The sequence below is a fragment of the Capricornis sumatraensis genome, chromosome 6, assembly GCF_032405125.1.
Source record: "Capricornis sumatraensis isolate serow.1 chromosome 6, serow.2, whole genome shotgun sequence".
Lineage (NCBI taxonomy): Eukaryota > Metazoa > Chordata > Mammalia > Artiodactyla > Bovidae > Capricornis > Capricornis sumatraensis.
In genome coordinates, this window is record NC_091074.1 from 39,921,165 (window position 1) to 39,938,828 (window position 17,664).

Consider the following 17,664-nt stretch of genomic DNA (forward strand, 5'->3'; position numbering starts at 1 on the left):
TCATGTATTTTAATCAGCTTACTATTAATCATGGTTTTTCTTTACAATGTAAACAAAGTACAGCAACTTATTTAGATTGTCGTTTTGTGGATCTTTAAAATTTTAAAACATGCCCCAAATCTTCATATTTGTTTAAATACCATGGAATTGGTACAACCTACCATTTTAAAGTAAAAGTTGCTCACTCGTGTCTGATTCTTTGAGACCCCCTGGACTGTAGTCCATAGAATCCTTCAGGCCAGAATTCTGGAGTGGATAGTCTTTCCCTTCTCCAGGGGATCTTCCCAACCCAGGGACTGAACCCATGTCTTCTGCATTGCAGGCAGATTCTTTACCAGCTGAGCCACCAGGGAAACCCCACTCCACCTCCCCTCCCTACACACTCTTTTTTTTCTCTAAGTAGAACTGAAAAATAGAAACCATTGAAAAGATTGTGACTTTCCCCAGTTCTGGAAAATAATATCTGGAGATTGTAATTCCAATATGGACATGCACAAGGAAGGAAGTAACAGAGTAAAAGAAAATACAGTTAGTAACTCAACCTATTATGTTCTAAGTGCGTGGTTTTTATGATTCAAATGCATGTGAGAATTTACACTTGTCATTAGACCATAGACTGATTAGGATTATGGATTTTTTCATTTTCTTCAATGTAGTGTTGATACTGATCAGTAAGGAGAGGCTGATTGGCTTCATCCATGTTGCTTCTGGCACGAATCAGACAAGAGGCACCCGCAAAAATGACCGCGACCAGTAATAACGCAGCCACTACTGCTATGGTGACAATCTCAGGAATACTAAAACTCCGACCTGTTTGAAAATAAAATGAGAACAAAAAATAAATAGTAAAATCGTTGCCAAAATTGGATCCCCTAAATGTAGGCATTGTTCCAGGCACTTGACAAAATCCTCGTATTTAATTTTTATTGGCCACATTGCCTTTATAGCACCTGGGATCTTCAAAGCACTCCCCAGTTTCTCATCATGACTGCATCCTATTGGGATAGTTATTGTATCTCTTCTGAAGGTGAGGAGATGATGGCTCAGTGTTTAAATCACTTGCCCAAGGTCATTTGGTTAATAGACGGTGGAGCTGGTTTTGGAGCCCAGATCTTTCAGGATCCAATTCTGTGCTCTTCCACTGTACCCCATTGCCTTGGTTAAGAAAAGGATTTAAAATTAAACCAGGAGATTTTGAATTTCATAACCTCTCAAAAAACAGCTCAGAGTGTCTCACTTCATCTCTTTTAAGATAAACAACTAGAAGCACGTTCATGTAGCAGAAAAATAAGAGTATATTACACAGGGCATATTTTACAGGGCTAAGCTCAAAATTCATTCTCTGTGCTTCTAGGGAGGTGATCTTTGATAATTACTATCATCTCATCTTCCTTATTTGTAAAATGAGCATTTTAATACCTTGCTCAGAGAGCTGTAAGTATTAAACGAAATAGTGTGCTAGGTAACCAGCTCAACCAGGTCAGAATGGGGTCCCGACAAATTTTAAATTCATTCTCTTTATCCCAAATAAAAATTCAAACAAAGCTATTTAATCATAGTGGAAAGCTGTGGGTTACTTTATCTCAGAAAACTGAGGTTACTTTAAAGGTAAGAAGTTTGATTTTGGAAATTTCCACAGTAAAAATACATTTTCAGTACTCACCTGGCCATTGAACTTCGTAAGTATAGCCCAGGTTGTCTGGAGCAGTAACAAACATTTCTATGTTGGTAATTGGAGGCCAAAATGGTACCATATTGTATTGTCTATTATGTCCAATAGGGGCATTTTCCAGTGGAAATGTGGATATATCTAAAATATGTCAAAGACACCTTGTTAATAGACATAATCAGTTTGTATTAATATATTATTATGTTCTGAAGGTGACTTAAATTGTTCAAGGGTAACAATAAAAGTTCTTTCATATTTTACACTGAATAATGACATAAAAAATTATAACAGCAGAACTGGGAATTGCATGAAACAGAGCTCAAATGCTTTGAGTACAATAGTAACATGTCATCCAATAGAAAAAGAAAGTTTAAAAGTAAGGAAGTTTTAGTATTTTCTTATCTATGATAATCATTAGTTGTTTTACTTTTAAATTACAGAAACTATTTTCAGTAAAATTCATTAAACTTACTTTTCAAAGCTAAAGAAAGATTGAACCTGTAATTTGCTGTAGCATCATCTATTGTTTAAATTTAGGAGGCAGTGTATCTGATGGAGGTTTGTCCTTGACTATGCATATTTCTGTTTAGTACTTCTCATTTTTTTTCTGTTTAATTAGAGCAATAAATGTGAGCTTATTCCCTGGGTTCTTACTCTGTTATCAAAAAGCATTTAACTTATCGAATCAAGGTCCTATAATACTGTTTGTTTCTTGCCACCTTTCATCTTTCTACTTAAATACAAATCATAGGCACTTATGTTATTAGTGAGTTGTTATTAGAGATAAAATGAGTGATGCTGTTTGTGGCAAAAAATCTTTCTTTATTGCTGTTGTTTATATTTATGTTGGTACAATTAAATACCAAGTGGAATGTCACAAAACCAGAATTGGAAGTGGGTTTGGGCAAGACATTAGTGAGGATAAGTTTAGAAGAGCTGAAATATGTGAGAAGGCTAGTTAAGTATTAGATTTTCTGATTGCAAGAAGTATATTACCTGGACAGTCACTGCAATCCTGTGAAGCATAGGAGAACTTTTTAACATCTACTCTAGAGAAACATTGATCATAGAAATGGCAGGTAGTGTTTATATTTTTGTAAATTTAAATTTAATTACTTTAAAATTTAATGATTTCAAATGGACTCTGAATTAATGGTAATTAAATATGTATCCATTAAAGTCTATTGTGTTCCTCCTCATGCCAGGCACTGACCTAGGCACATGAGCTATAACATTGAACCAAAGACAGGATTCCTGACCTCAAAGCACTCATACTAATTACTTATTAAAGTTAGATATTAAAGATAATAACTTAGATAATTTTTTAAGCTTCCTATTTTTTCTTTACTGAATCAGCCTCAACTCAGCTCAGTTTCAGCTGCATCAAAAAGTTATGTCCATTAAAATAAATGGAGGAAAAGAAAACTAATGAAAGTAAAAATTGCATTACAATATTACTTCCCTATGTCAGGTCCTTCAGTGGCTCCACATCTCTTACAGAGTTAAATCCCATGCCTTTAAGGATCTGCTCCAGGTTTTCCTCTGACCTTGTCATCTCCCTCCATTTTTCATCCCCCTCCCTACCCTGCTCCAGCAACAGCGGCTCCTTTGTTCCTTTCTTAGGACCATCTTTCTTTATCTATTTACACAGTCCTCCCTATCCCCTTTCCTAATATTACTTGTCTACAAAGAAACTCTCCCCCATACACTGTATCTATTTACATATGCTTGTTGTCAGCTTGTACATTGCTGTCTAGTTACCAGACGTAAATGTCTAATAAAAGCGTGTTTTGTTCATCCATAAACCTATTAATTCAGGTTATTTGTTATTGAAATAAAAGTAGTATAATAAAACATTCATAAACTGATAGTTATAAATGTAAAAGGAGAAGGGTGTTTTTATAATAAACAAATGGAAATGTTTTGGAAAGATTTATTAAGAATGAATGGCTACAACACTGCTATAGAATTAGGAGTGGGCAACTATGACTATAAAGGGTTAGGGAAACATTATGAAAATTTAGGATAATACTGTACTCAGCGTCACAAGGGTTGTGAATTTCTTGTTTCACTTTAAAGAAACAGACAATGCAAATTATAGATAATTCATTATGGTTGCATGTGTATATATAAAAACACATGAAAAATCAGGTGGAACTCCAATCAGCGACTTCATAGAAGATTAATAAGTAGATAAATATTTATATTTAGGCTATTTATTTCTTAAATGTGTTTCAGTTGAAACAAACTCTTGACCAACTCATCAATTCATAGTCCAGATCAGGTTAGATTAGAATCTACTACTGTATTTTCTTTCTCTCTCACAAGCATACACATACACACACACACATGCACACACATACACACACCCCCCCCACCCTGACACACACCACACACAAGCACAGAAGTAAGAGGTGGCTGAATGAATAGATGAATCCATAGATAATCTCCAATATTATGTTTATGTCCTTGATGAAATAAAAGTACATGAGCCAAAATTTAGAACAATTTTAAATGTGAAAATTTATGATGTTTTAACCAGTAAAAGCACATTCATAGTTTGAATAGTAATATAACCCTCTCAGCAGAGTGAAGAGAAACATTTTAAATAACATTTTAAAGAATGCATTAAAATGAACTTAAAAGAGATGTTCTATGGTGTGATATAAAAACTAGCATTAACTTTTCAAGTTGAATAAAATTTCCATTTGTGAGAGGCTGTAAAGTAATAAAAATCAGAACTGTGGTTTATGAGTATAATTTTTCTGTCTTTGGGGTATCAAAGAAGAGCTCTTTAAGGTTTTCACATCCATATGGAAAGCAATGAGGATGTTCACTGGAAGATATGAGAAAGAAAAATTGGGGAAACATGGTAGTTAGTCATCTTTACATGGTTAAGAGGTGAAGGGATTAGTTTTTAGTCCTAGTGAATGTTAATAAGTCTCATCTTTTTATTACCATACCAAGAGACTTCTTATCTGCCTTTTGAGTGGTTTAAAATATTTGGAAATAGCTAAGTATTAGAGCTATTTTATCCTATTGTAAAGCATAGTTTAATGTGTTAAGTTCTTAGCCTAAAGTGATAACTATGTCATCTGAACAGTCTTGTTTGCTGAGTTTGCAAAAAGCATATGAAACAGTCTCACCAGCATTGTATCGCCTCAGCCATTCATCAAATACTGCATCAGTGAATGTATGTAGGAGGACAAAAATAGGATCATTGGGAGATAAATGAGTTTGTCCCCCTGTTCCATTCAGGAATAGATGAGCCAAATTGTGAAGGCTTCGCACAGCAGGGTCATACCTTCCTGTGGGATCACTGTAACCTAGATACAAAAATAAAGATGAGAATAGTAAAATCCATTACAAATATATGACTTTTTAAGTCTAAAGTGGTAATTATATTGGGAAACAATTTTTCCTGAGCTTGTCAGGCCAATTTTTACCTTAGTGTACTAGCACAGCTTCTCTGTACCTATGGTTGGTGACATTTGTTTGCTGTAGTAAGAGCTAGGTTAGTTTGAAGCTGGTGGCATGACATTCTAAGTGTAGCCTCTAGGTTAAAAATAATGACCTGCAAAGGATACCAGTCAAAATATATAAAGCACTCTATTTTGACAAGGCTAACATTGTTCTTAACAGTGTTCTTGCCTGGAGAATCCCAGGGACGGGAGAGCCTAGTGGGCTGCCGTCTATGGGGTCACACAGAGTCGAACAAGACTGAAGCGACTTAGCAGCAGCAGCAACATTGGTCTACATGGAAATAAAGACAGTGGAAGTCTCTAGCTTCTACAAAAACTGCTGATACAATTGGGAGATCACTGCTCTGATTGCCCTGAACTTAAATTGCCAGATGTTACTTTAGTCTCCTGCCTTACTCCTTCAGACTGTCTGCATGTCTATTTTTAAACAATTATTTCTGTGGAGAAGTTAGAATTTCTCAGAGCTTTTTTTTATCATCTCTGTACTAGTTTTAAATATCTGAAAAGACTGCTGTCAAAACATTTATAGAACTTTTGAGAATGCTCTCTAGTCTCTCTCTCTCTCTCTCTCTATATATATATATATATATACACACACACACACACATATATATTTATATCTTCTCCAAAAACATTTCCATATTATGCACTATATATATTTCAAGTATGTTTCATATATGTGCATGTATGCTCAATTGCATCCAACTCTTTGAGACCCCCATTATGTTAGCCCTCCAGGCTCCTCTGTCCATGGGATTGTCCAGGCAATCATACTGGAGTGGGTTGCCGTTTTCTTCTTGAGGGAATCTTCCTGTCCTCAGAATTAAACCTGCGCCTCCCACATCTCTTGTGTTGGCAGGCAGATTTTTACCACTGTGCCACCTGGGAAGCCGTGCATCATACATATCCCCATTTATATATAATCCACATATTGCATACTTATTACATATAATATATATATTTCCCATATGTTATATATAAGATATATACTTCCCATATATACTCTCATCACATATTGTTCATGTAAGTGTATTAGGGAGAAGACATGGATAGATCACAAATGAAGGTAGGGAGTCTCTGATGTGGGATGGAGTTATAAATATGTTGTTAGCTTGAAGACCAGAGATGGGAGAACAGGGTATGCCTGTATATTATAAAAGAAATATTAGAATTTGAAATGCATTAACTCAGTAGTGTAATTATAGCTATTCATTCATTTATTCATTATTCTTTTTTATATGTTTATTCTATTATTTTTTGACTCATAAAGCATTTAAAGATTGCTTACATTGTACATGGTCAGGCACTAACCTTTTTGTACATTCTGTCTGGAAATCAGTATAATTTGTCTTTTGATTGGGCACCAATAAAATACACTCTTATATTCTTAAGTTCTTTACAGAATCACTACTTAACAACATTAGTTTATAAATACCAGCTTAGTCAAAATATGCTGATTATTGAGGAATCTCCAAATCAGTGCTTTCACATGTAGTTATTAAAATTAACATAAAGATAGGAAAGAATGGCATCTAATTTTGATGATAAAAAGGGAGATAATTGAAAATAATTATCAGATCTATATATCAAGTATCTTAGATCAAGGGAAAGAGAGATCTATTCCCTTTTTCGGTTGGGGAGAGGGTGGTCTAACATGTACAATACTGTATTTAAGGTTAAATTTGACAAGAACAAGTTTATAATAAAGTTAAATGTGATTCTGTTCTTTTAAGACTTTAAATATGTATCATGAATAATTTAGAGGTATAAAAGTTTTTTTTATAAAATAATTATAAGTGATATAATTTTTTAGAGGACATAGAAATTTTTGATTTGAATCTGTGCTCTGTTACTAACTAGCTAGATATCTTTTCACTTCTTTGAACTTGGTCCCTCAACTTTAAAATACTTGAATTATTTAAAGAAAATAAAATTAAGTATCTCTAGATGCTTGTTTGATTTTTTGTGGATCTTAACAAAACTTTCAACATGATACATATGTCCAAACCAGACTTTTTATTTGATGTCAATGGGAGTTGGATTGTGAAGAAGGCTGAGCACCGAAGAATTGATGCTTTTGAACTGTGGTGTTAAAGAAGACTCTTGAGAGTCCCATGAACTGCAAGGAGATCCAACCAGTCCATTCTAAAGGAGATCAGCCCTGGGATTTCTTTGGAAGGAATGATGCTAAAGCTGAAACTCCAGTACTTTGGCCACCTCATGCAAAGAGTTGACTCATTGGGAAAGACTCTGATGCTGGGAGGGACTGGGGGCAGGAGGAGAAGGGGATGACCGAGGATGAGATGGCTGGATGGCATCACTGACTCGATGGACGTGAGTCTGAGTGAACTCCGGGAGTTGGTGATGGACAGGGAGGACTGGCGTGCTGTGATTCATGGGGTCACAAAGAGTCGGACATGACTGAGCAACTGAACTGAACTGAACGGATTGGATGTGCAGGATTTTTTTTTTTAAGAAAAAAAAATAATATCTCCAAGTCTTGAATATTATTTGCCTATACTAGACTTTGATATAGTTATATCCATATTGGCCAGCCACCTAACAGAAATTTGAGTTTAAATACCTTTTAGGTATTTTAAGAGAATGGAGAATCCTTTCCAAGGGATTATCTTGTGATAAAAAGAGTTTCAGGGGTTATGCTTTTCTTTAAGAAAGTTCTATTGAGCAGAGGACTGTGACTATATAATTATAGGCAGCCCTATTCATATCACATACCCATCACAGATTCCATACGGCATTCAAAGGTTTTTTTTTAAAAGAGATTTGATTTGAATACTTGAATTTTTCCTGTAACAGCTAGGTCAATTCAGAGCACCAGTTTTGTTTACTTGCCTTCCACTGTGTTTCGGAAGCTGTTTGTAGAATTAGAATAAAAAGGAGGTGTGTCAAATGAACCAACTTCCAAGCACTGAGTGATATCCTGTGGTTCAGGAAGACGTTGCACCATTGGTCTGGCCACATTTCCAGCTGGGTTTCTCTTAATTGGCCCACCCTCAGTGCCTGGGAAAAAGATGGGGTATGTGAACACGTATAGAACATTTAGAGATCTCAGCTTTCCTTATTAAATTTGTATACATGGGGTCTTGAACACGGAAAGACAGGTTTTCCTTTGTAGAAGAGAAAAAATTTCAAATGCATATTCTGCAGTATTAAAGTGATAAAACCTAGGTTATCATGTCCAACTTCTGTGAAAAGGGAAAATATGTGATAGAATCATCTGAAGAAAAAAATGGTTGTAAAAACAGATAGAGGTCCTTGTATTCGTTAAATCAGTATAATGTTATTAACATATCAGTATACGTTAAATCTCTTTTTTTCAAGAGATTTAAACAGAAGTTTTAATTTAAACATTAAAACAGAAGTTCCATGGAAGATTAAATTTTGTGAATATAATCTCATAAACCAAAATTCCACACTGAAATCTGTATTTCACATTACATGGAATTTTGTTCTTGAATGTTGTTTCAAGCTTTCAAAGAAATAATGTTAAAACAACCTTAACTCTCTTTGGGAAGTGATCTATATTTCAATCAACACATATTTTTCAGCAAATAAGGTGAAAAATAAAAGTTTTGAAGGTCAGTAAGATAAACAGGTAAACAAAGGGCTGCAATACTAGGGATAATATATATCCCTAGGAATATAAAGATGCCTTTGGGGAGACAGGCAGGGAGAGAAAGAAATAGGAAAAGGAGGGAGGGAGGGAGGGAAGGAAAAAGAGAGGAAACAAAAAAAAAAAGAGAGAATACTAATTCTTCCCAATTGGGCAGCTTCAGGAAGACTTCATTGGGTAGACAGATTTGCAAAGAGCCCTGAAGATCTGAGAAAAATTGCCAGAAGTAAAATGAGAAAAAATTTACAAGTCAAACATTTTTAAGCAGAGATAATAATAAAGGATGACAGGCTTTTTTCTGTGCATAATATAAGCCCCATCAGAGCACAAACTCTGTTCTTGATCACCAGTATGTCTTCCAGTCTTGATCAAGTAGATGGCATATGAAAGTGAAAGTGAAGTTGCTCAGTCATGTCCGACTCTTTGCAACCCCATGCACTGTAGCCTACCAGGCTCCTCCCTCCATGGGATTCTCCAGGCAAGAGTACTGGAGTGGGCTGCAATTTCCTTCTCCAGGGGATCTTCCCGACCCAGGGATTGAACCCCGGTCTCCCTCATTCCAGGTAGATGCTTTAACCTCTGTGCCACGAGGGATGGCAAATAATTGAAGCTAAATAGTTGTTTGGTGTATGTTGACTTATGAAAAGATAAGGTTGATTTGTATGAGAGAGTCTGTTAGGTGAACAGCTAGCCTGGAATGTGGCAATGGAAGCGGGTAGTGGATGGCAGGAAATAAAGGAAGTTAGACTAGAACCATTTTATTTATCAGGCCCATGAAAGAAAAAAGGAAAAATAACATTTTATTGAATACCCATTAATGTGTCTGATATGATGCCAAATGCATTGATAAAATATTTAATCCTCACGATAATTCTTTCCTCCCTCTACTTTTCTTCTCCAATAAAATTATCCATCCCTGTGGTTTCACTGGTCATCTTTTACAGGACACACATACAAGTGCATCTTTAGAGCAAAACTTCCTTGGACATCCCATGCATATGTTCTCATATGCTTTCTAGACAGTCTCTCTTCATTTACCAGGAATGCACCAAACTTGGTACATTAAAGAGTTATTTTGGAGAAGGAAATGACGACCCACTCCAGTATTCTTCCCTGGAGAATCCCATGGACTGTAGCCTGTCAGGCTGCTCTGTCCATGGGGTCACAAGAGTTGGACACGACTTAGTGACTAAACCACCGCCAAGGAGTTATTTATTGACACCTAACATTCTAAAGGAGATCGGTCCTGGGTGTTCTTTGGAAGGAATGATGCTAAAGCTGAAACTCCAGTATTTTGGCCACCTCATGCAAAGAGTTGACTCATTGGAAAAGACTCTGATGCTGGGAGGGACTGGGGGCAGGAGGAGAAGGGGATGACAGAGGATGAGATGGCTGGATGGCATCATCGACACGATGGACGTGAGTTTGAGTGAACTCCAGGAGTTGGTGATGGACAGGGAGGCCTGGCGAGCTGTGATTCATGGGGTCGCAAAGAGTCGGACATGACTGAGCGACTGAACTGAACTGAATATTCTTCCAGCCACTAAACTATTTTTGATTCATCATATGAAAGAGATGCTCTTTTTCCTTACAATACTTCTCAAATCTACTTTCTACTTCAGACACTCAGAACTTTTCATTCATTCCTGCATGGGAATCCCACAGGACTCTAATCCATAGTAAGGTAGTTGGTGCAGTGACAGAAGTTGTCCATGTGTAAGCAAATTAAAAAAAGGTCACAGGGAGAGATGAATGTTTTGGTACCCAAATATACACCAATCCTCAATTTCATCTCATTTCACCAAACAGAAATTCTAATTTTATACTTATATAGAATAAAGTTTTATATATGGTTACTTCTCTTATTCCTGTATACAGCTAAATAATCTAATGGTAAAAGTCTACTTAATTTTGTTGTTATATTTAAAATATTCTAAGTTTACAATGTAATTTAATATTTGGTGCTTAAAAATATATGCAGAATAAATGTTATGAGTACAATAATGAAAAAGAATCAATACTTCTAGTTTTTATATGGAAGAACAAAAGTTCAAAATATTTAGACATGCCTAAAGAAGAAAAATAAAGTGAGATAGAAAGACTCTGATAATTAAGACCTTGTGTTAGTATCAAGGGAGATGGTAAAAATAAGATCCAAGGAAGAGAACAGACAGCTTCACAGGAACTGTTCCACAAAAGTCAGAAACGTGACCTATGGTAGAGGGCATTCAGACCACTGGAGAAAGATGTTAGGACAGCTGGTTAAGCATTCTCTTTGTTAATCTAGTCAGAAGGTTGGAAATCAAAGTGACATAATAGTAAAAATAATATAATAACAAAATAATACTAATCTTTATATAACAATTATTATTATTTAATGTATATTTTTTACTCCCTAAGGTACTTCCAATTCTTTCTGCAGATTTCACATTTTCTAGGGACACATTTTCTGTGAAATTCCAGCATAAGACACATGACCACAAAGCAGTGCTGGGCTTACTAAGAGGATTAACTAATACAAATAGACATTTCCAAAATAAGAAAGCAAGCAATGCACCAACCAAGTTGTTCAGAAAAAGCAATGGAAAAATGTATAGGCACTTTCTTTTTTCCCTAGAGCACCCCAGATTGTCTGTTCTATCCTAGGTACTTAGTGAATATCTGTACATCCATTCTCTACAATAAAAGTGAACTTTAGTCTGAAGTCCTTAGCACATTTAATCTCTTTATCTAATAGGGAATTCCAAATCCTAGTTGCCATTTGGAACTTACTGTTGCATAGGGTTCCCAGGGTATCATAATCTTCCAAGGATTCGCAGACTACTCGCCATTGAGAAAAGACAGAGTTCGGGCTTATAAGGGTGGAATCAAAGTTGCTTCTTGATCCCATCAAGTCATCGGTGCAAATGTCGCAGGTGTTCTTCCCAGTGGCAAAATTCCAGTAAGGGAGGGAGAAAGAAGGATCCTGCAACATTTCCTAGATCACAGAGACTCTGTTAGCATTCCCTGCTTTTGTTTAAAATTCTCCCTTTGCTTGGTTTACTCCCTGGCAGTTTGCTTCTTAGTTTTCTCAGCCACTTGGGAACCAGTTAGTGTGTCAGTGGTGTCTGCAGGGCTAGCGACCTTAGATACCTCATTTAACAAAGCTCCTGATTTACTACAAGAAGTCACTTAGGCACTAGAGGGAATGAAACCCAATTCATTATACAGAAGTTTCTGCAAATGCTTTGGGGAGGTGTCTTTTCTTTTTCAGGCAAGTTGGTTATACTAAAAATTATCAACAATAACTTCTACTCTCTGACATTTTCACTTCCTTCCATTTTCCTATCTCTAATTGAAGCATCACAAACTCCTGTCTGGAGCTGGATCCAGCCTTGAGATATATTATGTGAAGCAGTGCTTTTTATTTCATTTCTGCTTTTTAATTTAACTGAGTCAACTTCAAGCCACACACTATAGAGGCTTCTTTGAAATTAGCCTTATCTGCCTGGTGTTTTACTTAGAGACTTCTGCTTCAGAATCTAAACTATGAAGATTCAGGCCTTTGCCAGAAACCAATATAGACAGGAAATGCTTAACGGAAGCTGAATATTTTCCTGAGTGTGCTGTTCTTTAGCCCAGGGACCTAGTTTCCATTTAGAGCTGATCTCAACAAATTAAAAAATGCTGGGCTCAAGATCACATGCTTATTTTATTGGGTTCCTTTAAAGATATATTTATTGTACTTATTATTTCTTGTTCCTTTAGGCCTTTGGGGAACTATATTTAGAGTGTGGGATAAATGTAGGGATTGCCATTGTTTAATCTCACCTTGCAAACATTTAGTACTTTTCTGCTTTTTTACTCTTAAACCCTTTCTAGGAAGCATATCCTTGTCCTTGGGGTATTTTAGAGGGTCAAAAGCTTTCCAGTGCATCCCTTCTTATTGATCTCCAGGGCTTTAGAGGCCTTGTTGAGCAGCCATTGTTCTGGTTCACAAAGATTAGTGACAGCTTCTGAGGGATCATTAAGAGTCAGTTTGTGGTTCAGCAACTGGCATTTGGGAGCTGGAGCATATTCATGTGGCATTTCAACTGTGCATTACATTTAGATTATAATTTGTTGGATCCCTTGTGAAGTTGGGTTTTAAAAATGTAAGTCATAGAGGTTGAAGTTTACACAGGCACAACTGAAGCTTTTAGATACTTTCCACCTGCCCTTTCATTTTGATGCACTCATGGGAAAATGACTTGAAGGCAAGAAGATCTGGAGTTGATTACAAATGACAGCTTTATCTACTCATAATCTACTAAATGTTTTATGTGAAATCAGAGCTATAAAATATGAAGTTCAGAGTAGCAGCTGAATTCATTTAATCACTCTCAAACTGCATACGGATGGAGTACGTACATATGAATATTTTTTTCTGTATTTTAGTGCTTTAAATCTCTCCCTTCTAACCATTTATTTTCTTGGATAATGCTGGGCATAAGCGTACTGCAAATCAATACATGAGTCTGCCCCCAGATATTTTTTCCTGCCTTCAGATATTTTTAGATTTTAATTTGTGGGGAGGGAATCATTGCTCTTATTTCACCTAAAAATCAGATTCAACTTGTCGATTTCCTAGCTGAGCTCTAAGACTATTAAAGGGGTTAAGAATTGGTTTGTGATTGACAGTTGTAAACTATTGTATGTGAAATGGATAAACAGTGTCCTACTGTATAGCACAGAGAACTATATTCAATACCCTGTAATAAACCATAATGGAAAAAATATAAAAAAGAGCATAGATATGTATTAGGTTGGTCAAAACATTTGTGTGGGTTTGTCCATAAGATCTTACTAAAAAACCCAAATGAAATTTTTGGCCAAACAAATATAACTGAATCATATTGCTATACAGCAGAAATTAATACAATGTTGTAAATCAACTGTACTTCAATAATGAACAAAATTTAAATTCATTTGAAAATGACAATACTTTTCTTAAAACAGAACAAATAGTAAAAGAGACAATAAGAAAGTATCTTAACAGCTACTTTAATGTGATTTTAGTTTATCTGATTAAAAATAAACCAGAAATAACTGTTTAGTTTCACTTCATGCTAAAAAAGCCAGTGTCTTTAGATTAAAATGATGTCTGACCTAGTGGATATTGTTAGTAGGTTTCTGCTATAAGCCTCAAAGTGGTAGAGAACATGGAAACACAGGAATTCAATTAGAATATGCCAATTTAAATGAAAAGTATTATTTTTGTAGTTTAAACCCTGTATATATCATACAAAATCATCAACTTATAAAATGAGCTATACATTTGGAACTTGGAAGACTGAAAAGTAATATCAGTCTTTGCTCATCCAAACCAGGAGGGGCTATTGGTTTACATTTCAGAAGGGCTACAGATCAAATGAGAGTCCTATTTTGCAAACTATATGAGGGTCATTTTTTCAATGGCAGAGTTGTAGACTATGTCCAGTGCTTTAATTCACACCTACAAATACCTCATTTGGCTTCCTGACCATTGATGTGACTTTATCTTCACTTCACTAAGGATAAAGGTTAATAAATGAGGGAGTGATTAGCATAGGGAAAGACATAACAGAACGCCAAAGGCAGGTTAATAACGTGAAACCGCTCTGTCATCACCTGTTTTGATCATTCAGGACACAGTGAATTAATGCCTTACAAACAAGGTACCTCTCTGTAAAGGATACAAATGTGGCCATGTCTCGTGCATACCTGCATGTCTCTCTCCAGCTGCAGCAGGTGGTACCTGTGCCATGTGAGAAATGCTGGTCCCTCGTGAGAGAAATCCACTTCACCAAAGCTTTCCTGTCCTGCTCCCAGGAAAGTCTTTTTGACTGAGTAGTAGTGTGTCCAAACAAAGTAGTTATAAATGGAAATGTTCTCAAACTGTGGTGTGTTGCCATCTGGCCCCAATATTTCTTCTGACCTCCTGGTGGCGATGACAAACTGAGGGTGAGTGGTGTGCTTTGCCATATCCAGAGCCTGGACAAAGCGGTTCTTTTCTTCTGTGCTTAAGTCCAGAAGGTTTCTCCTGACTTTAGGGACACAAAATTCAAATGTGAAAACATCTGCCATGTGAGCATGGATAGAGAATACTCAATCATCTTGTAACCCCATGTCCCACTAACCCATGAATGATAATTTGCATCTGTGCTCACATCATATTATACTTTAAAAAATATCGCTAGCTAAAATCCCTTCTTCATGTCTGCTTTCTCTCTCTGATCTCCTCCCTCTTTCTCCAACTTACTCTATATAGAGTAAGAGCTTTCCTTAATCTTACCATGGACTTTATGATTCTATGATCCTGTTGTAGATTTCTGCTCACTATTTGCATATTTCTTGTAATTTTCTACTTTTTAATACCATAAATTTTGCAAAAATATAGTATGTGGTTTAGCATAGTGGTTAGGACCAGAGTCTAATTCTGTTACTTGGCACATATTTCTCTAAGCATCAGTTTTTCATCTGTAAAGTATGTGTAGAAATACCTGCTTTATAGAGTTGTAATGATTAAAGAGGACACGCATAAAAAACACTTGGACCAGAGCCTGGTTCATAATAAAGACTCACCACAGACACAGAGAACAAATTTATGACTACCAAAGGGGTAGGTGGGAGGGATAAATTAGGAGTTTGGGACTGACATGTACACACTACTATATATGAAATAGATAACCAACAAATATATACTGTATAGCATGGGGAACCATACTCATTCTTTTTAATAACCTATAAGAGAAAAATCTGAAAGAAATAGATATGCATAATTGAATCACTTTGCAGTCCGCCTGAAACTAACACAATAATGTAAATTTAAAACCGAAAGCTCAGTAAGTGTCCTGTGAAACTCTTGATCTCATGTTTGGCACAAAGAGAACAATCCAGTATTGCTGGCTGTTACTATTTAAATTTTTGTCATTTATTGTTGTTTAGGCTGCAGTCCAGGCTCACCCTGTAGAATGGCTGATCTTGATCATCAGAGTCGGGAACATCTTTGTGGTTAGCAAGGGCTGTGCAGGAAGCTCATGGATTAGAGCTGGACAGATCTCAGTGTGAACTCCAGGCTTCCCACATACCAGCTACTTGGAGTTGACCCTTCTGAGCTCCAATATGTATTCACAATTAACATAACTGCCTTGCAAAGTTACTGAAAGGTCTAGTCATAAACATCTGGCATTGTTCCTATTATAAAGGGGTTGCTCAACAAATCTTTTGAAAGGAAATGTTATTAGTTAGAAGACCTGAGTTACAACTTCAACTCCTTAAATACATTTCTTAGCTTCTCTAAGCCTCAGTTTCCTCAGCTATGAAAAGTAAGGCTTGAGTTTTACAATTTCTAGGAGTTCTTAAACCTCAACTGATTCGAATGTCTACAATATTAAATGTGTTGAGTTCCATGCAGGACTATGCATCCATTCAGTCTCCACTTACCTGTGAGAACCCTCTGGTCACAGGCAGCCCCTCCCCAGCCAGGGCGGCAGGTTCCACAGTTGTGTCCTGAGAAATTGCCATTGCAGTGGCATGTCCTGTTGAAGAAGCGTGTGGGCCAGGCCTCTCGGTCATCTCTGCCATCATGTGGGTAGTGGTGGCTGTGGGGCCGGGAGTCGGCTATCACCACCTCACATCTGCCCCTCCCTGATGAGAAACCGCAGCGGTCAGACCCAGGCCCAGACAGTGGGGACAGGTCTGGGCAACACACGCCATTCCTCAAAGCCTCAATGGTAGCACACTCTCTCGGGAACTGAGCCCAGGCCTGCTGGAAAAAAAGCAGGACCAGGAACATGTAACCCAGAGAGAGGAGTGTAGGAGATTTCATTCTGCCTGGAGCAAGAATGCAGGACAGCTTCTGGTTTGCAGCCCTTTGCGTAGAGACCGAGGCACATAGATAAAAATTAAGCTGAAAAGAAAATAGCACAATGAAATTATGCAAGTGTTTTAGTATCATTATAAATGGCATGAGGCCCTTCCCAACCCACCTTCAAAATGCTTTTCATGTCTGTAAGATGACATTACAAAAATGATAAAAATAGTAATTTACCTTTAAAAATTTGACAGGTATAGTATCTATGTAATTAAATCCCCTGTCCTAGTCATTTAATTTTCTTCATTTTAATTTCTATTTATATAAAAAGTACTTCTCATGGATGTCATTATCAAAAATACTCATTAACAGGTCAGCACCAGTAATTACATTTATCCATGGAGCTGAAAGAAGAATTGGGGGCAGATTTCTAGCAAGTTAGTTTCCAGGACTTCAGGTCCCCATATTCTCACGGAGTTTTGGTGGGAATCCACCCACTCCCCGTAGAGTTTCTCTCCAGTACCTTGAACTCCTGAAGGCATTCTCTGCTGAACCTTGCTTAGAGCTGAGTGTTTTATATTTGCTTGTTCCCTGATGTCAGAACTTTTAATTGCTTGTGGGTTTTCTTCCTGATAGCTAATCCCAAATCAGTGCACCCCAACTGGGAGGGGCCAGTCCTCTTTTCTACCCTTTACTAATCCTTTTTCACTTCAGTGAGTTTTTCTGCCCTTTAAGTATTTGGATAGCACATGATTGCCTTCCCACTGATTTCCTTGTGATGCTTAAAGTTTTAAGAAAAGGTCAGAGCCATGAATTTGGAATACAAATCAGAGAAATTAGAGAGCTTTTGTTTTCATTGCAGATAATTTTATTTTTTCCTTTGGCAATGTATCTTTAAAGGATGAAATGAGATTATTTACCTCTTTCTTGGTGATAAAGGGCTAGGCTAGTGTTTGTACCTGATGGTAGCTTTTGACTGTGTTTCGTCTTGCAAACAGATACTGCTGTTTTTAATGTGTCCAGAGAGACTAACTGTAGTAGAAAAAGCATCAGGTACAATTACAGC

The 17,664-nt window shown here is 36.7% G+C and overlaps 1 protein-coding gene across 1 annotated transcript; it reads right to left on the reverse strand.

Annotated features, from left to right (window-relative positions):
- Positions 1-604: 604 nt before the first annotated feature.
- Positions 605-16,613, reverse strand: TYRP1 (tyrosinase related protein 1). The gene is made up of 7 exons (XM_068974228.1): positions 16,229-16,613; positions 14,507-14,829; positions 11,558-11,762; positions 8,005-8,172; positions 4,816-4,995; positions 1,664-1,810; positions 605-810 (listed from the first exon to the last, which is right to left on the reverse strand). The coding sequence occupies exons 1-7, from the start codon at positions 16,611-16,613 to the stop codon at positions 605-607; spliced, it is 1,614 nt and encodes a 537-aa protein (XP_068830329.1).
- Between the last annotated feature and the right edge of the window lie 1,051 nt (positions 16,614-17,664).

Bases quoted from the DNA above. Each gene is read 5' to 3' on its own strand.
- TYRP1 (XM_068974228.1), bottom strand. From the start codon at position 16,613: ATGAAATCTCCTACACTCCTCTCTCTGGGTTACATGTTCCTGGTCCTG. The intron at 11,763-14,506 runs GTATGCACGAGA...TCTGTGATCTAG, and splicing joins AGCTGGAGAGAGACATGCAG to GAAATGTTGCAGGATCCTTC. The intron at 1,811-4,815 runs GTGAGACTGTTT...GACATATTTTAG, and splicing joins GCTGAGGCGATACAATGCTG to ATATATCCACATTTCCACTG.